The 26,482-nt window shown below is 38.1% G+C and overlaps 1 protein-coding gene and 1 long non-coding RNA gene across 8 annotated transcripts in view; one reads left to right on the top strand and one right to left on the bottom strand.

The window, feature by feature from the left end:
- Nucleotides 1-26,482, top strand: part of USP15 (ubiquitin specific peptidase 15) — a 54,198-nt gene that overhangs the window by 10,057 nt on the left and 17,659 nt on the right. For 2 of the 6 annotated variants that reach the window (XM_083699059.1, XM_083699058.1), the window contains exons 3-7: nucleotides 71-201; nucleotides 5,468-5,594; nucleotides 6,115-6,260; nucleotides 12,279-12,340; nucleotides 20,858-20,941. In XM_083699059.1, the coding sequence (XP_083555185.1) occupies nucleotides 71-201; nucleotides 5,468-5,594; nucleotides 6,115-6,260; nucleotides 12,279-12,340; nucleotides 20,858-20,941 (550 nt within the window). Of the gene's footprint in view, nucleotides 1-70; nucleotides 202-5,467; nucleotides 5,595-6,114; nucleotides 6,261-12,278; nucleotides 12,341-13,558; nucleotides 13,696-20,857; nucleotides 20,942-22,059; nucleotides 22,244-26,482 lie in introns of those variants that run through there. The other 4 variants (XM_083699061.1, XM_083699060.1, XM_083699063.1 and 1 more) reach the window with 3 other exon arrangements.
- On the bottom strand, nucleotides 2,211-25,109 carry LOC310825694. 2 transcript variants are annotated; one of them, XR_014555451.1, is made up of 5 exons: nucleotides 24,592-25,109; nucleotides 23,873-23,963; nucleotides 14,705-14,766; nucleotides 2,793-2,857; nucleotides 2,211-2,450 (listed from the first exon to the last, which is right to left on the bottom strand). It is a non-coding gene; the product is annotated as an uncharacterized lncRNA (long non-coding RNA). The 2 variants fall into 2 exon arrangements; XR_014555452.1 differs by lacking the exons at nucleotides 23,873-23,963; nucleotides 24,592-25,109 and having other exon boundaries at nucleotides 14,705-15,242.

Here is a 26,482-nt window from a genome sequence, read left to right as displayed (position 1 = left end):
AACAATTTAGAAACAGCAACTGTGACATCTAAATATTGCCATCCCTAAATATGTAAACATTTCCTCATAGATGGGGACTGTCAGTCTCTCAAGGAACATCTCATTGATGAGCTGGACTACATTCTTTTACCAACTGAAGGCTGGAACAAGCTGGTTAGCTGGTATACTCTTATGGATGGCCAGGAACCAATTGCACGCAAGGTACTTCTTACACTGAATACTGAAATATCTATACTTGCGCTTGAAATGCTCTGCTAACAGTGCTATGAGTTAAATGCGTAGGAGTAATTTGAATATGTCCATATCACATCATGGTTTTTGCAAGTTAACTAGTATTGAGTCCTGGCATTAATCAGTATTAATGGCTTCATTTCTTACTCAGTGTTAATGATACATTCATTTTTTTTAAGCATGAGAACAAAACATTGATGAGACAACTCTTATCAACTTATTTATTATTTCACCAACCTAGTACAGCCCTAGTTACTTCTGGCCTGGTTAATGATAAAATATTTCTGTTAACTTCTCCTGACAGTTCTGTGAGTAGGGTAGAAATTTGTCCTTGCTTTGGCATAGCAAGGCAAGTTCTAACCCAAACCATGTAGATAAGCATTAAATTGGGTAAATATTGTTTCAGTTTTATAGTGATAACTGTTTCAACTGCAGCACTGTTAGCTGCATGAATTGCTTAATTTTGCGTTCTGCTTAAGTCTGTTCTAATCATATACCTTGACTTTGTACTTAGATTTTGGACACACAACTGTATGAAGCATTTTGTGCTAATAGCAAAAATACATTGTGTACTGAAATATTTACAGGTGATGCATTTTTAAAAATGAGAATTATTAGACTCTGCTGGAACTTGGACATACCATTCACTTTCCTGTATCGTTCCACTTTCTTCCTTGGCATGTACACTCTCTTATGATACATTCAGTAGAAGACTCCCTTTCTAGGCAGTGTTCCTTGCAACAGCTCTCGTATGTCTGTTCATGTCTGTATCAGTTTACAGAATAATACTCACCTTTTTCTACACAGAATGCCCATTGCTTATATAATATGTACTTTGGAAAAAAGGAGAGTAGGTAATATGTTACTATTAGTTATTTATCAGTTTCATGTATGAATCACTTCCTATAAGGTTATCAAAGCCATTTGCAGTACAATTAAAAGCAGTGAAAACAATTGCTGATATAAGAAAAATTAAAAAACATCAAAAGTGCATGTAAAACAACAGTTGCATACATGAAATCAATTTCACATCCAGTACAGTTACAAGATAGGATAATACTCTCCATTTGGAAGAGCACTGAAAGAGGAAAGTCTTTTTTTAAAAAAACCCTAAAAGAATAGAGATGGCACTTGTCATCTATACACAGTCAAACATCAGTTGTGGAACGTAATCCATTCCGAAAGACCGTTCAACTTCTGAAACGTTTGACAACCAAGGCATGGCTTCCAGTTGACTGACAGCTAGGTTTTTGCACAGTGGAAGCCATGTTGGACATCCGGGTTCCGAAAAACGTTTAAAAACCGGAGCACTTACTTCCAGGTTTTCAGCGTTTGGGAGCCGAAACATTCGAAAATGGAGCCATTCGAGAACCGAGGTTTGCAGGGGTCAGCAAACCTTTTCAGCAGGGGGCCAGTCTACTGTCCCTCAGACCTTGTGGGGGGCCAGACTATATTTTGGGAGGGGGAGAAATGAATTCCTATGCACCACAAATAACGCAGAGATGCATTTTAAATAAAAGCACACATTCTACTTCTGTAAAAACACGCTGATTCCCAGACTGTCCGCAGGCCGGATTGAGAAGGTGATTGGGCTGCACCCGGCCCCCAGGCCTTAGTTTGCCTACCCATGGAAGTGTGAGGCATGGGGAACTTGACATTGACATCATGGCAAGACCATCCAGTTTGTTCCGTCACACAGTGCTGAGCTCCTCTTTCCTTCTCAATAAGTGCCAGTGACCTGCTGTTTTGAGATGCTGCAAGAGCAACACTCATGCCCCACCAATGCTGCCTCACCAACCACTACTGTACTTAAAGCCAGTGTTTTATTTTTGTAGTCAACTATTGAGGCTCAGCATTAATCCTATGAAATAGTCTGGTTAACCCCCAGGTATCACATTCCTAGACCTTTTCAGTTTTCTATGGAGGATATAGGCAGTGCTCCACTGCCCCCCCCCCCCCCGAAAAATAGGTGCCGGTACTCACCATGAAGTTGTTACAGTAAGTGCCACACTTTTTAACAACAACAAAAAGAGGTGCTGGTATTGCAAACCCTTGAGTACCCCCTGAAAAAAAGCACTGGGTATAGGTTCCGTTCAGGTATCATGTTAAATCATAGTTTGAGTTTCCAGGCAGGCAGACAGCTTTTCAGGGTGGCTTGTCTGTTTGTTTCCTGTCCTCTTAGCAATCATCTTCACACATTTCTCCGTGGTTCAGTAGCACTGCAAGGAGAGTAATGGCTGTAACTATGGCTTGTCCATTTTGGTATCATGTCCAATTGTAGCACAAACCACAGTGTTCAAAACCACTTTAACCATTTTCTGATTTGCTGGCTCACGACTGAAACTGGTATTTATCATAGGTAACACATGTACTCCAGTTTCAGCGGTGGATAAAGATACGATAGCTTCATTGATTTATATTTTGGGAGGAGTTGAAGAAATGAAAATTCTTTCCATTTGCCTTTGTCTACAGATCTTCTTAGCTTACAAAGCTGATGGGCAGGGCATTATTATTATTATCATTATTATTATTAATTGTATTTTGCAGAAAGACTTACTTGCATGTTGCTGTCTGAGAAAATTAACTTTCTTTGTCCAGTTAAGATCTTTTGTAGTGTTCACTCCTCCTGTGAAGAAACCATATATTGTATCCATTTATTGGATATTTGGGATTTATTGTGGGCTAAAATTTGAAAATGTGTGGCTTCACTGTGGCTGAAATAATAACCTAAAATATTATATCTACATTTTTGTTTTCAAGAAATATTATCTGTGTTGATGTCTAAGCATTCTGTTTTAACATCCAGTTTTAAGGTTGCTGGAAAACCTGTGTATTGCAGTTTAACATTACTCCAATATCTTGCCTATGATAATAAGTAGTGAAAGGAAGAGGACCGCAATTTCATATTCATATTTCTAAGCCCCATAGATATCAGGTTGTTCTGGCAGAGTATAGACGGATAGTTTTGTTGAGATGAAACATTGTTCCAAAGGAACCTTGGTGGCTGTATAGTTGAGCCAAAAATCTGCTTATTTTTCATTTAAAATTGCTAAACTGCTTGCTTACAAAGGTGTTGAACCATTTTACTGAAAATAAGGGACCAAATCAGAAAAATGCCAAGTAATAGAAATTGGCTTATCCATAAGCAAAACCTCAGCTATCTTGGGGGGGGGGGGTGTTATAAGTTGCTTGGCTGCATAGAGAGGTTTTGGTTGCAATGAAAACTAAAAATTAAGAGCATATGCTGGCTTGAATTGTTGGTACAATTTACAATATTGTTATTTTAACACACTCCATCATGAATCATCAGTTTAGGAATAGCATAGCAAAGGTAGATCCGGCTTGTATATAAAATGCCACCGACATCTGTTTACTTGATACCCTTCCTGGATGCTCCATCTCATTGCATGCCTCACAACCTCCCTCTCTTTGCTGCTATGCACATCTTTCTTTCCACTTCCAGAAACAGGGAGAGATCCCTGACAACCAGCAGCCATTAGCCTGTGTTTCCACAGCGTTGCATTTGCAGTAGTAGTTCGTTTTTATATGCAGCCCTTCATCATCTAAGCTGCATTCAGCTTACAGACTTGCAGCCCAAACTGTGCATGTTAACTCGGAAGTAGATTCAGTGGGACTTCCCACTGGAATGTTAAGCATACATGGTATTGCAGTCGTAAACTGGAAGGATGGACCTTGTGTATCCTTCTTCATGTGCACAGAGCTGTTTTGATTCAGTTTCAGTTTCAGATTTAAAACAGTAGTGGAAGCAATCCTGCATGCAGCTTCTGAAATGCAACTCTGCTTAACACAGGGCTGCATTCTAGAGGTGTTCTGCTCTTTCTTCCAGACTTAGAACTAATAATTCTGCATTTAGAAGGGAGGACAAAGAGGCCCTGCTACATGACTCCTGGAACTTAACAAAGTTTTGAACTGGGAGCAGAGCATGAGACTTTCTTTGTCTTACATATAATGCGAAGCTACAAATTGAACAAGAGGTACCATACTTGAACAGAGGTACCTTCCTGCTTGAGGACGTTGCCTCTACTCAATTTCCTTGGGAATCCTTAGCCCACCCTGACCACAGCCCACCCCATTCAGTAGGGTCTCCTGACCCTATGTGGAACGTTTTTAGGGGCCTAAGGGTACTGCCTTGTGGAGGAAATCAGCTTCTACCAGACCCAATAAACATGCTTAACTCTGCATACGACATAAAACAATTTTTTAAGCTGCTCTGAGAACTTGTTGAATATGTTAAATCTTTCAAATTAAAAAATCAAAAATTTGAAATGTACTTTTAAAAAATGGTAGCCCAAATTCTTAGCATGCTGAAATTTGAAGCAAACATCGTTTTACAGCTTTTCAGTGCTTCTTTGAAATAGTGGCATTCACATATCCCTGATTGTAACCTTAGCAACAAGAATAGCTGTGTTTTATAGTAACACAAGGTGGTATCACTCTTCTGTTGCACTTAAAGCTCAGCTGCAGCAGTACATACAAATAATTTGGCATAAGCAAGTTCTATAGATTCAGTTTCCCCTAAATATCCAAGTCAAACTACGAAATACCTGGAAAATGCTTATTAATATACTAATACTTCCCTTTAGTCAGTGTTCATTAACTCTGTTGCTATAGCATATTACTTCTAGCAGTTATTTGGTACCTCCTTCTTCACCATATTTGTCTGATGTATCACATATCAGGCTGATGGCTATTTTCAGGACAGTCTACATGGCTGACTTATGCAGTTACAGCATAGAAGATCAGATGGAAGTATATACGAGGTGATTGTGAATATTCTGCTTACTTCAATTTGCAAGTTTTGTCATTCGTTAGTAATATATGACAAGGAACAAATTAGAAAATCATTTTCCTAGATAAAAGTGAAAATTACCATATCACTTACTTAGAAAATCAGTTAACCAATGTTGTAACTCTTGCTGGTATTATATATATTTTATTCATTGTACCATATATATATATTTTTTGGAATATTGGTAATGTTATATAGAATTAGTAGGGGCTATCTTGTTAATTGTAAACATATTTTAAAGCGTAAAAAAGTGGTTATGATCTAGCTTCCAGGCTTTTTAAAATCATAAAAATTCTCAAAGTGTTATAAAACATCAAACTCTAAAATAAGAACTGAGTATTTGGAAGTGTTCAGAATTTTGTTTTATGCATTTAGGAATTAATATATTCTATTCAAATAACCATTCTTGATCTGTTTGTATTCCAGGTAGTTGAACAGGGTATGTTTGTCAAGCACTGCAAAGTAGAAGTATATTTGACCGAATTAAAATTGTGTGAAAACGGAAATATGAACAATGTAGTAACAAGAAGATTTAGTAAAGCTGACACAATCGGTATGCCCATAGCTGTCTATAACATGAATTACTGCTTTTAAAACCTTCTTTAAAATGTGTCTTTGGATCTTGTGGGGTTTTGTAGAACATGTTTTATGACACATTCACAGTATTAATAATCGTATTTGTGTGTAAAAAAAGCTCCAGTACAAAGTTCTCCCTAGTGTTATAATTTGAATAGAATAAGTGTAAATGTATATAATAAAGATTTTTACCTGACCATAGTCTGAGAAAACTGGCAAAGTTCAGATTCCTCAGCGGAAATGAATGTCAGGCCAAAGAAGCTTACTAATCTTTTTTAAATGCATGTGGTCAGTTCTTTTAAGACATTGAGTAGGATGAGTGGCTAAACCCAGTTTATATCCTCAATTCATACTGCTGCATGTATCTGTATAATCTTGCCATTTGCTTTTTGTATGTGGTGTGTTGTAACATGGATATTTACAACTTGTGCAACCAAGTAATTATGATACCATGGGTTCTAAAAAAAAATCCCCCCCCCCCATTTCTGTCAATATAGACACAATTGAAAAGGAGATAAGGAAAATCTTCAATATTCCAGATGAAAAAGAGACCAGGTTGTGGAACAAATACATGAGTAACACATTTGAACCTTTGAATAAACCAGACAGTACCATACAGGATGCAGGCTTGTACCAAGGACAGGTAGGCTATATGTAGGAACCTGAAATTCTGGAGATTTTCTACTCTTCTGGCATGCATTCATGGTAAAATTACTTATTGAGGACATCTTATTCTTAATGTTTGGTTAAAGTTTATTTCAGCTTTACACTTAATTAACCATGTCTGCTGAGGCTGGGAAAATGGTTATTGGCCTATATGAAGATTTGTGACTTATGATTCTTGGAACAGTGTCTTTCCATGCTAGATGGCAAAACCACTCTTAAATGTCATTTCAAAATCAGTTTTTTATATGAACAATAGTAAAAACCCAATTCCACTGCACATAAACTCCACCTTTAAATCCACATTTTCTTGACTGAGCAGTAGGACACCAAGTGTGTTGCCATCGTCCAGTCATTTGAAGACAGGAAAAAGTACATAATCACTCCATGAGCATCTTTGAGTTGGCCCGTCCTTGGAGCGGAAGTTTATTTTTCCTGCCTTACTTGAAAGAGACCTGATTTTGCTGGTTCTCTGTGTATGCTTTGAGAAGATCTGGGTGCAGTGAGTGGATGCATGCCTAATTCTGTGTTACAGTTTGGGTAAAGTTATTTTTTTTTTCCATTTTAGCCTATTATTTTGGAGCTACCGTATTTTTCGCCCTATAGGACGCACTTTCCCCCCTCCCAAAATGAAGGGGAAATGTTTGTGCGTCCTATGGGGCGAATGCAGGCTTTCGCTGAAGCCTGGAGAGCGAGGGGGGTTAGTGTGCACTGACCCCTCTTGCTCTCAAGGCTTCAGGAAGCTATCCGCTAGTTGTGGGAGACACAGCTCTCCCACAGCTAGCGGAGAGCTTGCCTGCACCCAGAAGCTTGGGGCGCGCTGAGCTCAGCACGCCCCAAGCTTCGGGCTTCATGCAGCGCTCCGCTACCCGTGGGAGAGCCGCACGACTCTCCTACAGCTAGTGGAGACCTTGCCAGCACCCAGAAGCTTGGGGCGCGCTGAGCTCAGCACGCCCCAAGCTTGGGGCAGCACTCCACTAGCCGTGGGAGAGCCGCGCGAAGCGGATAGCCGCCTGTTCTGGGGGCTGGGGTCAGGGGAAGCTCAGGATTCGCACCTGGGGGGGGGGAATAATTTTTTTTCTTTATCCCCCCCCCAAAAAAAACTAGGTGCATCCTATGGGGGGGAATAATTTTTTTTCTTTATCCCCCCCCCAAAAAAAAACTAGGTGCATCCTATGGGGCGAAAAATACGGTACCTCTTTGCCTGGGATTTCCCCCACCTATGTTTGTGTCAGTCTTTCTCTGAGACCTTGTGTCTGCATGTGTTGGATTCCCCTGCTAATAGAACCACAGCTAATTGCCCCCTTGCTATTGAATTAGTTCTTCCTTTATTCCTCCCCTATTGATCTATAACATACCAATTAATTATAAAGTAATTAAATTGTAAATTATAGAATTTTGATCAGGCCATAAACCTTGGCCTGATCAACTTCTAAATTCTTTCCCTTTGAAATCGATTGGTCTGACCCTACACAATTTTTCCTGAGCCACGCTTGCTGCCTGTTTAAAAACCTCCAGAGTTGCTGCGTGTTGCCTGTTTTAAGATCAGGTCTCAGTTTACTGGACTAATTGAGCAGCAGTGTGTCAGAAGGATAAGAGAAAAGAGCAGCTGAGGCCAGGAGGGTGGGCAGAGTATCTAGAGTGTGGGGCATGGAAAGCCTGAAGGAGGACAGATATGGTGTAAAAACAGGCACCCACAATTTTTTTGGATTCTGTAGGAACTGCAGCAGCACAGCACACCCTGATTGGTCCTGCAGCACTGGACATGAGATAATAATAATTAATAATAATGCCCCGCCCATCTGACTGGGTTTCCCCAGCCACTCTGAGCAGCTTAAAGGTAAAGGTAAAGGTACCCCTGCCCGTACGGGCCAGTCTTGCCAGACTCTGGGGTTGTGCGCCCATCTCACTTAAGAGGCCAGGGGCCAGCGCTGTCCGGAGACACTTCCGGGTCACGTGGCCAGCGTGACATCGCTGCTCTGGCGAGCCAGAACCGCACACGGAAACGCCGTTTACCTTCCCGCTGGTAAGCGGTCCCTATTTATCTACTTGCACCCGGAGGTGCTTTCGAACTGCTAGGTTGGCAGGCGCTGGGACCGAGCAGCGGGAGCGCACCCCACCGCAGGGATTCGAACCGCCGACCTTTCGATCGGCAAGTCCTAGGCGCTGAGGCTTTAACCCACAGCGCCACCTGCGTCCCCTGAGCAGCTTACAGCACATAAAAAATAATAATACATAGACATTAACATTTTTCCTATACAGGGTTGCCATCAGATGTATTCTAAAAGTCAGATAGTTGTTTATTTCCTTGACATCTGAAGGGAGGGCATTCCACAGGATGGGCTCCACTACCGAGAAGGCTCTTTGCCTGGTTCCCTGTAACCTCACTTCTTACAGTGAGGGAACCGCCAGAAGGCCCTTGGAGCTGGACCTCAGTGTCTGGGCTAAACAATGGTGGTGGAGACACTTCTTCCTTCAGGTATACTGGGCCGAGGCCGTTTAGGGTTTTAAAGGTCAGCACCAACACTTTGAATTGTGCTCAGAAACGTATCGGGACCCAATGTACAACTTTCAGGACCGCTGTTACATGGTCTTGGTGGCCATGCCCAGTCACCAGTCTAGTTACAGCATTCTGTATTAGTTGTAGTCACCAAGATCCCTGCAAAACCCAAATGGGTCAACATTGGCAGTGGTGGCAGCAGACAGCCACATTCCAAGTGCTGTAGCAGCAGTGGCAGGCAGAAGAGAGACCATCTATAGTGATGTTGGAGAAGTGCCATCCATGCTCATTATATAGGATAGCAGTAGTACTGTTTGGACTCTAGACAAGATGAGCTGCTGTCTGGAATGGATGAAGGGTTTGGGCCAGCCCACTAGTTCCTTCTTTCACTCCATTTTATCTTCGAGGGATTAGTTTTGGGAGGTTTTCAAGGGCACTCCATGGCCTATTCTAACACTATATTGCTTAAGGGTTTGTTGCTCCTCTGGCCTGTTGGTTACACAGCAAGCCACTGCCACCAAGCAACGAGTAAGCTTCCCTCATACTTCCACCTCTGATCAAGCAAGTGTTTTTACATCAGTCTCGGCATAGGGATTCAGTGGTTTCTATCTTGCAGTTCAATACTGCTCCTACTGCTGCTGTCACCCTGGCTAAAATGTGGTTGTGCAGCAGGAAGAAAGTGTCACATTTACTCCTCTTATGATGAGACAGTTGAAAGAGGCTGCCAAAAATACCAATATGCTTGATACCATTCAATCTGTCAGAGCAAATGTCCAGCCTACCATGGTTTCTCCTTTCCCACAGCCTTCTCCAGATTCACATGCTGTGGCAAGAAGGCAAGTGGAACTCCAAAGAGGATGTTGTTAAGGTTAATAGACATTTGTTAGGATCCCATATCTTTAACCAAGAAGATAGTAAGAAGTTGTTTCTAACGGCTTTACTTCTATAAGTGCTATCTCCTAATAGTATTTATGCAATGGTGATTTTAAATTCAGCTTGAGAGATTACAGCCTCAGCTTCTAATATTGGGTGGCTAAAAATAGATACAGTGTTACATATACCGACCAGAAGTAAGATTTTATTAAACTAAAAAATATATTAATGTAGTCTTGTATTCGTATAAGGGCCAGAATGCCCAAAGAAAAATATATAGTCATCTACCTGTAAAATATTGCTTGTGTTATTTATGTCTGTTACCTTTATCCTCTTTTTGAACAGTATATCTTCTGATTTATATTCAAATTTTGTATGTGTGTATTTTATATTCTTAATTATGAGGGTTTGAAACAGGAAATAGATTTTTGGCAACACTGCCATTTTCACAGTGGATATTTTCTCAGAAAATATCTTTTTTAAAGATTGGTCCAGTCATTATATGAAATGACAATTATTTTTATATAATTCATATTGTTTGTTAGTTACTTTGACCCTGAGGTGATATGTGGGCCTTTTTCCAGCTATATGCAAATCTTTTGCCCCCTTTCAAATTTTGTTTATATTAATACCTAATCTTTCTGTTTTATCTTAATTGACTTTATATCCAAATAATGGTCTATAATCTGCTATCAGCTTTTCTACTTCTGACAAAGACTGAATTAGATTTGTCATTGATGTATAGTTACGTTTTATCATTGTTTAATTTCATGCCTTTTATCTTTCACCTTCTTTTATTTTTATGTCAGTGGTTCCAAAGGTAAATCAAATAATAGTGCTGTCAGAGAACACATTTGCCTTGTGCTTTTAGTTAATTTCAAAATGGATAATGACATATCACTTAAGCAAATTTAAGCTTATTACTTTGTTTAAGACCCAGCTTCTGTACTTGATTCCAAAATTAAACAATATAAGGGTCTCAAATAGAAAAGGCCATTCCAGCTTATCAAAGGCCTTTTCAGCATCTACATTTCTATTCTATTCTATTCTATTCTATTCTATTCTATTCTATTCTATTCTATTCTATTCTATTCTATAATAAATGTGGAAGAAATGATTCCTTCTACCCCCCTGGTCCATTACGTGTGATGAAAGAATGTTGAATATTCTACAGAGCTGCCTAACAAGAGGCTCGACGATAATGCTGTATGTGAAAAGAATTTAACCTGTATAATTTTGGGTTGTAACCAGGCATAGCAAAATCATGCATTAAATATGTAAAAGTTTAAAATTAATAAAGCTTGGATTCCATCTGCAGTGGCCACCTGCTATGTTTAATTACCAGAAATGCACTGCCTAGGCCTATAGATATATAAAATATGTAGTCCTGGTCTCAATGGGACTTTAGGGGTTATAGCTATAGTAGATCCACTGAAATTAATGACCCTAAGTTAGTCATGTCCATTAATTTCATTGGGTCTGCTCTGAGTACGACTAACATTAGAACAACCCAGGTTATATAAAACCTATAGGGTTTTCTCTAGGCTGCGGCATTGTATTTTGGATAACTAAGTTTGGTTGGTGGTCCCTTGAACCATGTCATCAGCATACTGTAGTAATTAGTGGTTTAAAATCTTTATCTTTTCATTCTCACTTGGTCATTATAATCTATCAATAACCCTGAAAAAAGACTTTGTGTAATTCTTATTGGAAAGGTTTTTATATGCAGATTAAAAAGCAGATGATAGAATACAACCTATTCTGGTGCCTGTCCAAATAAAATATTTCAAAACATGTATCAGTATCACTGTTATACAGTGGTTTGCTATATACTAATGTAGTCTGGGGGGGTGTGGAATTCGCACTATTTCCAAAGTTTCTCAGAAATTCTCACTCAATTCTGTTGAAGGCTGCAGACAGGACACATTTAGAAAGAACAGAGCTTTTTGTTTGATAGTATTGGTGTTTTGCATTTTGGAAACTTCGTTGTATCTGCTTATAATAAAGGAGTGTTGGGGGGGAATGCAGCAAGGGAAATGAGTAAATATCCACTTTGAAACAAAGCACTGTCAGTTTTAAGGCATGAATCCATTTGCTGTTTCTGCAAGAGTAAGGAGTGATAACCAACTGTGCCCAGTTCCCAGAAGAAGAGACTTCTGCTTTCATAACTGGGCTTCTACTTCCTCTCTGCAGCCTCCTACACATCCCCAAAATTTGCTCTGGAGAGTTGGCAGAGATTTGAAGCCAATTGAGAGGAAGGAAATGTTTGTGTGAGTGAAAGTTTGCTCACACAAAATTGACTTTCATCTGTAGATATAAGTTTCATTAGCCCTATCAGTAGTACAGACATTCAGTTTTGTGATGCATATTTCCCACCTCTTCAAGGTGCAAGCAAGATGTGTGTTGGTGTATGTCTCTATGTGTGCACAAGGAGAAGGTTTTTTGTTCTGATTTTAAATGAGCGATAGATAATCTCAGGAAAATCTTGAGATGTATACTGTTTCCGTAATGGATGTTATATCATTTCTAAGTGGATTAATGTCGAGTTGATAGTCTTAAACTGTACTCTTATTTTCCTAAACTGTAATGAAGTTAGTTTTTCTCTTTAAATTTTATTCAATATAGGTATTAGTGATAGAACAAAAAAATGAAGATGGAACATGGCCAAGGGGTCCTTCAGCTCCAAAGTAAGTGATTAAAACAAATCAGTGCTTCCCACAACATGGCTTATTGGATTTGCTTCTATACCCCAAAATATTTTCAACATGGTTTTGAAAACAGTACATTCATGTTAGTAATGTATGCCTTTCCTTGGAAGAACAAGAATTCCATTCTACAGGTTTATGTGACTGGTAACTGTTCAGATGGTAAAGAGCATGTATTTCTGTAGACCTGTGGTTAAGTCATTATTGCAATATTAGGAATCTGGGCTAAATATGAATAGATTCTTTTATATGGGAAAGATGTCAAAACTACTAATCATTGCTTATGTTATTGTCCTTATGACCTTTTTTAAACTACTATGATTATTGATTGTCTTTCGTGTTCTGTCTTCTGTCTTCATTGTATTACAATAATAGGATTGAATAAGACCAATCCTGTGACTTATTGTATTTCTTGGTCACATTCTATGTCCATGGGCATACCAAGCAATGTACAGAAAAAGCCATAACATATTAAATTACGATATACAGAATATAGTTAAGGAGGCTAGGGAAGGTCACTTTAGGAAGCATATTCCTAAATGGGTTATTATCAATTTCCCCCAAGGGTGCCTGGAACTGGCCACCATCACCACTTGAACATTATTTATTTTTTAAAATGATACGTTAGAAACAGGTCCATTTTGTACATCTGATAGGTCTAAATAAATATGTGGCTTTAAAAGCCCAGATTTCACTCCACAGTATGAATGGAAGGGCATTTCTTGAAGTTCAATATCTACTTGTATATTTTGAGTTTCGTTTCATTATTTACTTATTATTTAAATAGAATGTTAATGTCCTAAAATCTTTAGTGTTCTAAAATACATTGTTTAGAAAACAGAAACAATAAGCCCTTTTGCTCCAAACAGTACATCTTAGTAGAGTACTAAAATATGCTTTTAAATATTTCGTATAGCAGCTTCAAATAATTTTCATAAGGGTAAATGTAGCAAAAAGAAGAAACACCCCATTTCCTAATGAAATACAGTATTTTTTGCTCTATAAGACTCACTTTTTCCCTCCTAAAAAGTAAGGGGAAATGTGTGTGCGTCTTATGGAGCGAATGCAGGCTGCGCAGCTATCCCAGAAACCAGAACAGCAAGAGGGAGTGCTGCTTTCGCTGCGCAGAGATCCCTCTTGCTGTTCTGGCTTCTGAGATTCAGAATATTTTTTTTCTTGTTTTCCTCCTCCAAAAACTAGGTGCGTCTTGTGGTCTGGTGCATCTTATAGAGCGAAAAATGCGGTACTTCAAAACCTACCTATATTGCCATGTGATCCTGCTGAAGGCAAAAGGGGGAAAATGAGAAGAAAATTCAAAAGATGTTGAAGGAGGCGTGGGAGACAATGTTCATCTGGGCATGATGTGTACCTGCACTGTGCAGTATACCCATTCTAATCTAAGGGAAATTGCACCCTAGAACAGATGGCCTTCCAGATGGTGTTGGACTCCCATTGACCCCAACCTGCACAGCGAATGCTCTGGAATGCTGAAAACTGGAGTACAACACACCTTGAAAGGGGCCACAGTTTCCCACCCCTTTGCTAGAAAATGCAGACATTATCTGGTTAGCCACCAAGACACATGCCCAGTAAAAAGTTGGAGGGAGGAATTCCATGTAGCACTGAGATCATTCCATCAGCGCAAGCCTTTTGGCTTGCAAGATGGATCGATCTTACATCCCCAGTGTGGGAGTTCCCCTGATACACACATTTTTGGGAGGTAGGGAGAGCAGCAAAAAGACCAGTTGTGCTAGCCAAATTCCTTGCACTAGCTTCCACTAGTAGGACTCGTTAGTTGAATCTGGCCCTTAAGGCACATTATTGAGCCATCCTACTGAAGGTTAGCAGGTTTGAATCTGGGTTTGGTCAAACAGGAGTTCTATGCACATTGACTTGAATTCCATTGTGGGGAAAAGTGGGATATAAATGTATTAAATAATAATAAATAATATGTCAGCACATCAAAGAGAAGCCATTGGGTCTTGCTTCAACATATTAGTTTTTTTAGGTGCCAATATTTCGTTGTGCTGCTGCTTTGTTACAGGCAATGCCTTACCTAGATGCTAGACATGTGTACTTAAACATATTAAATCAGATTTTGTCTGCGTTCTTCAATCAGTCACATCACTAATGAAAGTCATTTTAGCTCTCTTTCCATGTTGATAATTCATCTTAATACATGCCAAATGCTTGGGTGTTCATATATTCTTGTTTCATTATTCTTTTTAGTTGTGTGACCCATATTTTATGGAATTGTTTGTTACTTTCACATGTTGATTAGCTCATAATTGAAGGTTTAGATATTTGACTAGTAGTAGAAGTAATGGCTTGAATTGAATTATTTACACTTTATTCCACCCAGTATGAGATTCCATAGTCACTTTGGTTTACATTGAGGTCCTCTATTGCTATTAGAAAACAGATAAACAGAGGACTCTCAAAGAATAATATTAATTGTGAAATGAAAAACTTATTCAGAAATATCTTTGAGCAGTAATTAATCAAAGCAAAAAAAGAATTAAAAGTTTTTATTTTCAAAAGTATCCTGATTAAAAGTTTTTATTCACATGAATATTTACTTTATTAAATTAAACATTTCCATGAAGTCATGGAGGCTGCATACACTATTGAATGTGATTTATAATACATATACCATATTACTCTCTGCAAATATTAGTTTCACTGTTAATTGTTGTTATATTGAGAACAAAGTCAAGAATCCTCCAATCTCTTAGAAATCAATAGGAGTTCAAACACAACTCGTTTAGTTGGTCATTATTTTTTCTGACAATGGTTATGCAACATGTACTCATATCTTTATATCTAAGCAGTGTCATGTAGCCAAATACTTTTCATAAATGCTTTGCCCCTGGGCCATTTAGCTAACTCTAAATGGCCCAGGATGGGATGGGATTGCACATAGAATATCCTAGGTTCAATCTCTGACATTTCCACATATAGCTAGGAAAAGATCTCTCTGGAAACCAGATCTAATCAGTCTACGCAATGATACACTATGTGGACCATTGTCATGACTCAGTTTAAGGCAGATTCCTATGTTTCTGTGATAATTAACAATATTCAAATTAGCTTCTCCTAATCTTGAATATTTGGACTGTTGAAGTCAGTAACTCTTGGATCCAATTTTCATTTTCCAACCTTCCACATGGAAGGCTGTTAGAAACTCTTTCCTCACGTCAGGAACAACTCCATACCAATCTGTATATTTTTCAAACGGCTTACTACACTATTTAATTATATTGCATGGGTAGTCCCAGGATGGCATGTTCCTCACAGTCTTTAACCAGGCATATGCATGTAGCACGTGGCTTGTAAATGTTACTCCTTTTTGTAATTCTATGTCAACGCTAAAAGCTGTGCTCAAGACCACCACACTCACCTACCCTGGAGTGGTGTCTCCTCATGTGTTGGATTTAATGTAAAAATTGGCTGAGAGTGTCAGATAACATGAAGGAATCGTTTGTTATGAAACCTTACCAGTATTTGTTTATGTCTCATTTAGCAGGACCGTAAAAATACTGAAGTTTATTATAGGCCAGAACTCTTTAGTGCACTTCATTCTACGGCATGCTGTGTTTGCTTTCCTTTTTGTGCATTTAGCAATTGCTGAGGACAACAGATTCTAACTGACAATTTCTTCTGTTGGCATGGTTTCTCTTAAGTTCTAGCATCTGGTGACTAAATGTGAGCAAATTAGCTTGGTAAACTAAGATGAGATGATTCAATTTTGACATGGGGTGTTATCCAAAATCCTCTGTATACAACGACACTGCTTTTATGAAAGAAAGTCATAAAGTCACCCAAGTATTATTCATCTTATGTGTCTCTTAATGTTTGTGGTACGTTCTCTTGTTAGCTGAATATGCTTTGTATGCCATAAAGCCCATTCATGCGTGGCTACGATTCTTTATATTGGGATCCTTTAATTGATTTTAATATATTTAAATCTTGCAGAAGCAAGCTTCCAGGCCTGTATACCTAATTTTGTCCTCAATTTTCTCTTTGTTTCGGTATACAGACAAGGAATCTTGCTTCTGCGAAAATAGTGCCCCTAGATGAATTGGAGGTCATAGAGATGTATTTGACCAGCAAATTCTTAATATACTGCTTTCAGTAGTAGGGTAGTAGTAGTGTAGTTCTTCTATACGAAAAATAGTAAAAAACAAGACAAAACACCCAAAAGACATTTCTTTAAGGCAGCTTTGTCCCCAGCTTTGTCTCAGTCTGAATTGAGGGGCACATGCCTGCTATTATCAATGGGAAGAAAGCTATTGGCAAATATTTTAATAACTCTGGGATTAACCCCTCGGAATGAATCCTAACTCCTAGACCGGATGCACCAACAATGGAAGTGAATAAAAGATTCCTTCTTCTGATTTTGCGATAGCTGACACTAAAACTGTGGGTTACCTTGACCATGTTCAGTTTTGTGGGTCGCCTCAAAGATCCAATAGTTGCCAAACTAATTGTGTGAGTTTAGCTATTCTCAGCTAAAACAATGTAGAATATTTCCATGCCGGGGTAGGGTTGTTTAACCATCCCTGAATAACCACACATTTCTGATTAAAATAACCCCATATGTAGTCTGGGGGCATTTGAGCATTGCAAACTACTTTTGAAACTGCATGAAATTTTAGAAGCAGGTTGAGTCAGCATGGGTATCAGCTGTTCAAGAAGGTTGCTTGATCCCATACAAAACACCCCTTTGTATCCTCGCCATGATTTGTGATTAGAATGTTAATACAAAGTTGATGAACTAATCTGATGAATTGTTGTAAGTGGGTTATAATTTCTGTATTTCCTCGCTTGCTCACTCCCCCCTCCCCGGCATGCACATAATTTTAATATATGCTTCTCTATTATTGTCAGTTCATTTTATGGTGTGTACTTATTATTTAGGGGACCACAGCACATCATTACTATGCTTGTTTTTCTCCAAAGCTTTGTACTGCTCATTACAGTTCTATGGTATATAATAAATTACCTTTTCTTTACACTTGGAAGGGATTATTGCTTCTTATGTCAAAGTATTGTGAAGATTAGGAATATGTTCGAAACATAGCTGCTAAGTTGACTTTGAAGATGGAATTGATCGGAACATGGAAAAATAAAATCCCACTCCATACCAAGACATTGAAGGATTGTACTTTCACATTAAATGTTTTTTATTATTATTATTAATAATAATACCCTGTCCAACACATATGGCCTCCAACACATACAAAAACATAATGAAACATCAAACAGTAACAATCTGATCCAATATAGAAAGTCACAATAACTTTAAAATAAACAACTTATATTAAATAAAGCAACATTCAACTATCCATCAGAATCTAATTGTAAACAGTAAATTTAAACATCAGCAAATAATAATTAAACAGTTTACACTTATCAACCACAATAAAGAATTATCAATCTATAATCAATAAAAATGACAGCAAACCACAATTCATAAAATACCACAAAACATACAAAACCATGTAGAAGGATCAAATTGAGAAACAAGGACAGAAAACTTGTAAAACGCCATTGATGATGAAGAACAGAAAGTCTCTCTCCCCTCACACTTCTTCCTCTCTTATGAAGGCTTCTAGGGCTTGAGGATGGGGAAAGGCAAGAGGGAAATGCCATTGCATGATGGCCAACAGAAAGTCTCTTTCCCCTGTCTGTTCTGGATTAGGATTCTGAAGACAATGAATCCATTTAAGCACTCTTGATAAGTGTGTTAAGGGAGGGAAAGTGCTTATATGTCCACTCCTCTGATTTAGTTAACCCACCTGAATTAGTTAAACTAAATCCTATTCCTACTGTTGTGTAAGACCAGTTTCATTGTGGTGTGGTTTGTTATAGCCGTTCGTGTGGCTTTAACAGAAGTTCACAGAATGCTGCTATACAAATTCATTTTTGTAACCCCTTGCAAAATAAGTACTTGGCATTAAGTCGTGATGCACACAAACTTTCACTTGCCAACTTAAAATAGTTGGCAAAAAAAATTTGCACCCAATGAATTTCAGGGGTAATCTTTTGTAGATGTGATTTGCCAGGTGTCAATCTTACATTTACTATGTGTGACCCTCTTCCCCTAAATGCAATTATTATCTTTAAGAAATACAGATGGTAGTTCTCGTTAAGGCTACAACATTATAGAGGCTACAGAGGAGGACTGCTACAAAATGTTGCAGTCTATATTCCACCGCTGAGTATTCCATCCATCCGTGGCCATTTCAGAACGCTAATGGCTCAAGCGTGCCTTTCCGTGAAAATTTATTAAAAATTCCTTCCAATAATAAGCTTATATAATAATAAGCAAACATATGCAGAAACTACTATTTTATTTTGGAGTGGTCCTGATTTGCTTCCTTAATTGTAAGCATGATGGAGGGAACTAGTATGACCTGACGTACAATGTTACGCTGTTCCCAAAACCTCTGAGGGAATAGTCTTGCTCAGAACTTCATTAAGTCTGGAATGGAGGCATGTTTAGGCCTCTTTGTAAGGTTGGGTGGAGAAAGGCAGGCAACTTTAGAAGTGATTAAAGGATTAAGGACTCCTTTTCTCTTCCCGTCTTTCCCTGGTGTGCTAGGTAGTGTCGGAGGCCTGCCAGCCCCAAACCTGAGAATTTGCTAGCTGTTTAGTTAGGCAGTTGGGGATGGGAATATATGCAGATTTTCCTTTTCCCCCCTTCTTATTTTTCAGTGAACAAGAGCATTCCAGAGCTTAAAACTGCTCCCAACCATATAGTGGCTTGATACATTCTCACAGTCTGCCTACCTTTATTTTCAATACACCCTTCCTTTGGTAGAATCTACACACATATAAAAACCGTTCTGAAAATGCTTCTTTTTTTTTTTTTTAAGTGGTTTTGAAATTTCATTGGATTTCCCATAAGGCTCACCATTGCCATCTAGTGTCACATTGTCTATTGCTCTTAAAGCACACTTAAAACGTGAATAGCTGAGTCCTTCCTCTGTGCTTAACTACTATCAGGATTCTGTAAACTCGGATGGGTTTTTTATTTTATTTACAAACTTTGATACTCCTGTGTACCTAGAGAGTTCCCCGAGTATGAAGGAGGTATCTTATTTTCATCCCATTTTGCTTTCAATTGATAGGCCTTCAACCACCTGATTTCACTCTTCAAGGGAGTGGTTAGTGGTGATAGACGTTACTGGCTAAAAACAAACTTAGAAAAGAAGAGCCTTTTTATGAGTTTTTAAAGAAAGGAACAGAATGTGGCTGTTCCCTGTTTGTAACATTCTACACTCTCTTGATGAGTGATTATACTTTATTGATACAGGCACTTTGATAAGTTGGTGCTATTTATCTTTAACCTCTTTCAGAATGGGTGTTTCCATGATATGGTAGTATTTTTACTTAGTTCAAAATGATTGATAACATTTTGAATACTGGATACTAATATGTATATAAAGTTTAAATCTTCTCATTGAAGGTGGCCTTTGTTCTAATTATCAGTGTTGATGTCATGCTTGGTGTGTTTTCATTGTGGATCATGGAGGGAAAACTGCACATTCACATAGGCCAGACATAATTATTTTGACTAGATAGCATATCAGGTTAGTTGATAACTTTATGGTCTCAAGGAGCTGTTGTGCTCTGCTTGGGTTATACTATTTTTGATGAACCAGATTGTAGCATTTTACCTTTAAAAAGGATGAATCATAGAGTTGGAATGTTGAGGTATGTATAACCATCCTTTTGTGAACCTGTAGTCTTCTGTCTGACTTTGTTGCATGAAATGATGTTATATGTTTAGATCTATCCCAACCATCGTTGGAGTTTATTTGAAATTGGTGCACTTTTGGCTTGGCTTCCTTGGTTAGTACTAAAATGCAGCTTTGTAGTATAAATTTTCATAGTCAGTGGTTTTTTAAAAAATAAAATAAAAAATCAAGATTTCAGCATTTCTTATATAGATAGCTGAATATGAAATACTGTTTTGATAATGCTTTTTTAGTGTAGTGATGGTCAGATGTTGGCTTAAAAAGTGAATTGAACTGGTGTTTTAAGGTGCTGTTAAACTTGATTTCAAAGTGCTTATTGTTAATGTACTGTTGCACTTTCACAACTAATCTTTAAAATTATTAAAAGTGTCATAAAATAGTGACTCTTGCCATTAGGGAGAAGATGCATTTCATTTGTGACGCAATTAACTTGTGATTTTTGGTAAAAGTATATCTTTGCCAAATGTTAATTGTGGCTTTGGCTGTTTTAATTCCTGTTTTTGTGTTTTTGTTTTTGAGATAACTGTGAAGAATTACAAGTGAAATGTTTTGGGTTTTTTTAATGTTTTGAGGTTGGACAACTTTCCTTGGCTGTTTGTTGCTCTGATCATGAAAACCTTATTTTTCATACTTATTTACATACATTGTTCATCTGTTAGCTTTTCCTTTTTTTCATTATTAATTTTGCAGTCTCAGCATTTTTATCTAATTTAACATTTTCATATTTTTAAAGGTCCCCAGGTGCATCCAATTTTTCAACTTTACCAAAGATCTCTCCATCTCTATCAAATAATTATAACAACATCAACAACAGAAAGTAAGCAACACATCTTAAGAACTTTTAATATTAATCATCCAAGTATAATTTCAAGGCAAAACTGTTTCAATTCTAGATAAATAACTTGGATGGACTGTATTGCTGTGGAACTGCAGTGATGCCAAGTTTTAAAGGTCACCTGTACCCTAAGGTGTTCAGAGAGAAACTAACAGAAGAAGATCGTTTCTGCTTTACTTTTTCTTCAGAACCCTGATACTGCATAATCACCCTGATACTATACAGCACCACATTCTGATTTGAAACCATTGCATTAAGAAAAGACTTCAGCAAAAATGGCATGCATGTAACAAAAGTCACAAAAGCTAGGCTTTTCAAATCTTGGGGCTTGGCATTCAGATTTTTGTAATAAATTAAAAAAAATTGTCCAGTAGCACCTTCTAAGGTGTTACTGGACAGTTTTTAATTTTTAAAATTTATTTCGACTGCATCAGACCAACACGGCTACCTACCTGAATGTAGAGATTTTTGTGATCACAGGAAGTTTTGGGATTATATGTTACAGCAAGTAAAACCTCAGCAAATTACATTCTGGATCCATTTTGTTATAAAGACATAATTCTATATGTTTCCCTATCAAATATGCTAAACCTGTTTTTAAAAACTTGGGTTAACTCATCAAACTAGCCCTCTTAATTCAAAACACACATCCTGCAGATGCATTGCATTTTCTGCCAGCCACTACAAATAGGAAAGTGTCTATTAAATAGTTCACATAGAAGCTTCCACGTAGAAATACTGGAAAAATAACGGAAGCTACAAATTCAACTTTTCCTTTCAGTCTAAAAATCTCAGTTTGTGGCTATGAATCGAATGTGAAAATGTTTAAGTATTTAAAAGCAATATAATTTCTAAATATTTTATACAACATCTTCCAGTTAAATACTGCATTTATGAGAAGGGAGTTTTCGTAAGGGGTGAAGTGGCTTCCGCTAATTGTGAGTAGCCCCAACTCTCTCAGTTAAAGAAATACATGTATTTAACTGCAGTCTATTGTAGTTTGTTTGTGTGTATATAGTAAGTACAGAAAAGTTTTCTTTTTGGTGTGTATAAACAACCTAACCGCAGCCTAAACTGATCTTATCCTTTTATTAGAATACTGATAGCCTATGTTAAATGAAAAAGCATATCATAATCTCTGATGCCATGGGACAGTGGCCGCCTGCTTTAAATCTCATTTTAAAGTGGAAACTAAAAATTTTCAGAATCAACAGAAGTGCCCTGGGCTTGTATTAAAAAGGGCAGCTACACTTCCATTTCATGGAACTGTCCAGCAACTGGCAGGCAGGTACTTTTTATATTTTTGAAGTTCAAAGATGAAAATGCACTTTTAGAAGGAAAGGTTATAGGATGTGCTTTTTTAATACGTGAGGTTTAATTTCTAAATCTCAGGGCCTATTTGCCTAGCGTTAGGGAAATACCTTACATGTTACTGTAACTCAACATTTTAGTTTAAACAAGGGCTGGGGAAAACTTACGTTGCTAGCTACCTTGGGTTCATTGTAGGAAGGCAGGTATAAATGTTTTATTTACTTGTTCCTTAAAATATTTCTAATCCACCCTATATCAAGTGATCTTGGAGTAGGATATGTATATAAAGCAAGCGTGACTAGCCTGTGGCCCTCTAGATGGTGTTAGAATCCAACTCCCATCAGCTCTTGCCAGCATGGCTTATAGCTGAGCCGGGAGGAACTGGTTTAACTTCTTAAGCATTTGCATGTAAACTCAGAAGTACCCTTGAATTTCTTTTTTCTTTTTCTTTTTTTTCTTTTTTTGGTCTTAAGTTCCTTATGTTATGTTGAAAATCTTCTGACTTTAGAAGCAGCTTTTTGGATTTGCTTGAATAAGTGGTGGACTGCTGACCAGTCCTGTTTTGGGTGAAAACACTGCCACGTTAATCCTCTGAGTAGCCCATTAGTAAGTGTTGGTTTCCCCCCCTGGATTTGTCCCTTTTCAAAAAAATGGGAAATATTATTTAGGTTAGATTCCTGTACCAAGTTATTTGGGAGTAGGAACCTCTGAATGCGCTGGGTCTTACTTCTGAGTAAGAATGTCTAGAATTACAATGTTAGGAAATTGTGATTATCCTACTACATTAAGCTCGAGTCTTGAACATACTTGAATGCATTGTACTAAACTCAATCTGTGCATTTAATTGTAAGCCTGGAAATAGAAATCGCGTTTCCCATAAAAAAAACTGGTTAACATTAGGATATATGTAGTTTGACTCTACAGTTAAAATGTTACTTATTTCTGATATTGACTCCAAAATACATACTGCATGGCATCTTTTGAAAGGGGGTGAACTTTTATGCTGTTACTTCTTACCCTAGTAAATTAATCTCTTATTTTAGAGCACTGTTTTCTGTACCTGTGGACCAGCTAAATATTTAAAATATCACTGATATCTCTTGCCCATAGGACATGGATTTTCCTGGCCAGGAGTTGGAGTGCACGTATTTTTTAAAAATATTTTCTTTCAAGTGTCTGCCCATTTAAGATCATGTCTCCAAATAAATAAATAAATAAATAAATAAATAAATTCAGAAATCAAAAGTGAAGAAGTATGTTTGTTAAAATATGTTAGTTAATTATTAAAGTAGGCAGGCAGCTCCTGCATTTATAAATTTATTTTGTAGCCTAACGTATTCAATAAAATTATATCCTATAAATATTCATTTTCACAAATCCACATAAAAGGGGAAGAAAACTGCAATGCATGCAACATCATTCATTGACAGAGGCTGCAGCTCATTTGTCTATCCATTCTTTTATTGCCAAAGAATCTATAACCTTCTGACACTGTTGTGAATCTATTTTGTTTGAGCAACTCAGTTATCACAAGCTTGCACTCTTCCAAATTCTATCTATTGCTTATAACTTTCGTGAGTCATGGGTACGTTCAATCATTACCTACAATCTTTAACATGGATCTCACAGGATAATGTAATTGATAGGAAAACTTCATAGTACTGTAATATGAGGCATTTTGGTCAGAGGTGATCTGTGAACAGAAAGAAGAGCATCTGCCTAAACTTTATTGTCCATTCTCATATTTCTTAACACTGGGTTGTATCCCACTACGTTCTACTCAGAATCGACGTATTGAAATGAATAGACTTAAATTAGTCATGCCCATTAGTTTTGGTGGGTCTTCTCTAAGAATGACTAATGTTGTGTAAAAACCCAAAGGGTGGGATTCACCTAACCAGGCCCGTCTGTGGAAACCCAGGCCAGAACTTCTGCATGCATATTGGGGCTTCTCTTACCCCGGGTACCCCCTGAAATTGGTTTAAGGGGGTTAGGAGAATCCCCAAACAGAACAGCTGAAATGGATTGCACAGCTGGAAGAGTGGAATGTTGAATTCCACCCATAACGCAGAAAGGAATTGGGGAAAGTAGCTGCTTCTCTAGCAGAATATTTTGTTTCCATTCATGGTTGTACAGAAGTGATAGGTTTTGCAAACATTTACATTCTATTGTGTTACAATTGCCATCAGCGTTAAAACATACCTTCCCTTACATTAGTTTGATTTCTGCTTATGTATTGGGAAGAAATCAGGACCAGTTCCGTTAGCTTGATTTTGCAGGAATGCATCTGCAGTGCTTTGCACTCAAGATTATGGACATACCTTAAAACCGGTGTGACCTTTCACTGTTACGGTTTTGAGCATCTTAGTGACTTGGCAAGTATTCTTCCTTAAGCCTGGTCACGTGATTCTGTAACGTATCTCATTGAAATTCAGATTCTCCAGGCTGAAATATGGGTAAGGCAGCTAAGGGTAATGCATGTAGGGATTTCATGCATGCCCCCTCATGTTTAAACTTGCCCATGCTGGCCCTTTCATATGTATTATAACATCATTGTGGTATGCTAATGGTACCTATGAACTGACCATTGCATGTGGTAAGTTCACTTAAACATAATGGACTACACATGGATCATTGGATAAGCACTTTACCAAGTTTTGTTTCTTTGTGATGGTTGGTGTTAGCTAAAGTGCTTTCCTAGGAAAGACAGTGTGCTGAATGAAACTGTTACAAAGTGATATTCTAATATATAGATAAAAACAAATAAAACTAAAAGCCCTCTTCTAGTTTCGCCCCTTTCAGACTGGACCCAGAAAGCCTATAAAATGGCATATATTGAGGTGGGATTAGACTGTTTCAGCTTTGGATAGATAATAAAATAATAATATAGCAGCAGAGTGAATTTATTCATTTGAAGACTGCTCTGCATCTTGTGTGTGCTCTAGCACATACATATATACTTTCCACCTGTGCAACGACACCCCTGTTATTTTCAGATCCACATCTTGCATATTCATCCTACAGGCTACATGGCAGGAATTCAATGTGCATATGTTAGGGACGCTGTGGGTAAAACCTCACTGCCTAGGGCTTGCCGATCACATGGTCGGCGGTTCGAATCCCCGTGGCAGGGTGAGCTCCCGTCTTTCGGTCCCTGCTCCTGCCCACCTAGCAGTTCAAAAGCACTCTTAAGTGCAAGTAGATAAATAGGTACCGCTTTATAGCGGGAAAGTAAACAGCGTTTCCGTGTGCCACGTGACCCGGAAGTGTCCTCTTAAGTGAGATGGGCACACAACCCTAGAGTCGGACACGACTGGCCTGTACGGGCAGGGGTACCTTTACCTTTACCTTTTATGTTACATTAGTATCATTGGCACATCAGTGAAACATAGCTGAATTGATAGACATGTATGCAAGTGAAATCGTGGTAGTTCCTGAACAAGCTGGTTATTTGTGATATTTTTGCCCTTTCATTTCTCTTAAGTATGCTTATTTTAGACCTCCTTAAGAACATTACCCTTCAATTAGCAAGCATGTTTCCTGTTAGGAATCTCTTCCATGCAGGCAAAGAAGGCTATAATAATGCGAGTTAAAATGCATTACTAAAAGGCATTGTACACATTCTTTGTCACTCCAGGCTGCCTTCCGCAGTCTGCTGGCTCATGCTGTCCTAGTGGCGAATCCAAAAATAGATCCTCATTGCATTGGGCCAGTGGTGGCCTTGGATATCTCAACTTCTACCTGTAATTGAAATATAATTTTGCTATTCCAATTTTTTCTTGTTTATTTCTAACGGTAGCAAAATGTAAAAGAAATATGCTCTATATTGTTGCTGTTCATGCCTAAAGTCTGAATGTGTTAAACTTGTTTGAAAAATGAATAACTAAGTTATTCCTTGTTGTTCAAAGGTAGAAAGAGAAACAAGAAAGAGAACAAAGGTAGCAGCCTGTACAGTGGTACCTTGGTTCCCGAACTTAATCCATTCCAGGAGTTCGTTCGACTCCCAAAACTGTTTGAAAACCAAGGCGCGGCTTCCAATTGGCTGCAGGAGCTTCCTGCACTCAAGCAGAAGCTGCGCCGCATGTTCAGCTTCTGAAAAACTTTCACAAACCGGAACACTTATTTCCAAGTTTGTGGCATTCGGGAGCTGATTTGTTTGACAACTAACCCGTTCGGAAACCAAGGTATAAGGATTATGTTGTCCCCCCCCCC

This window comes from Podarcis gaigeae (assembly GCF_964106915.1).
Source record: "Podarcis gaigeae genome assembly, chromosome: 10".
Taxonomy (NCBI): domain Eukaryota; kingdom Metazoa; phylum Chordata; class Lepidosauria; order Squamata; family Lacertidae; genus Podarcis; species Podarcis gaigeae.
The sequence above is the reverse complement of the archived record's forward strand: the minus strand, read 5'-3'. Positions and strand labels throughout refer to the sequence as shown.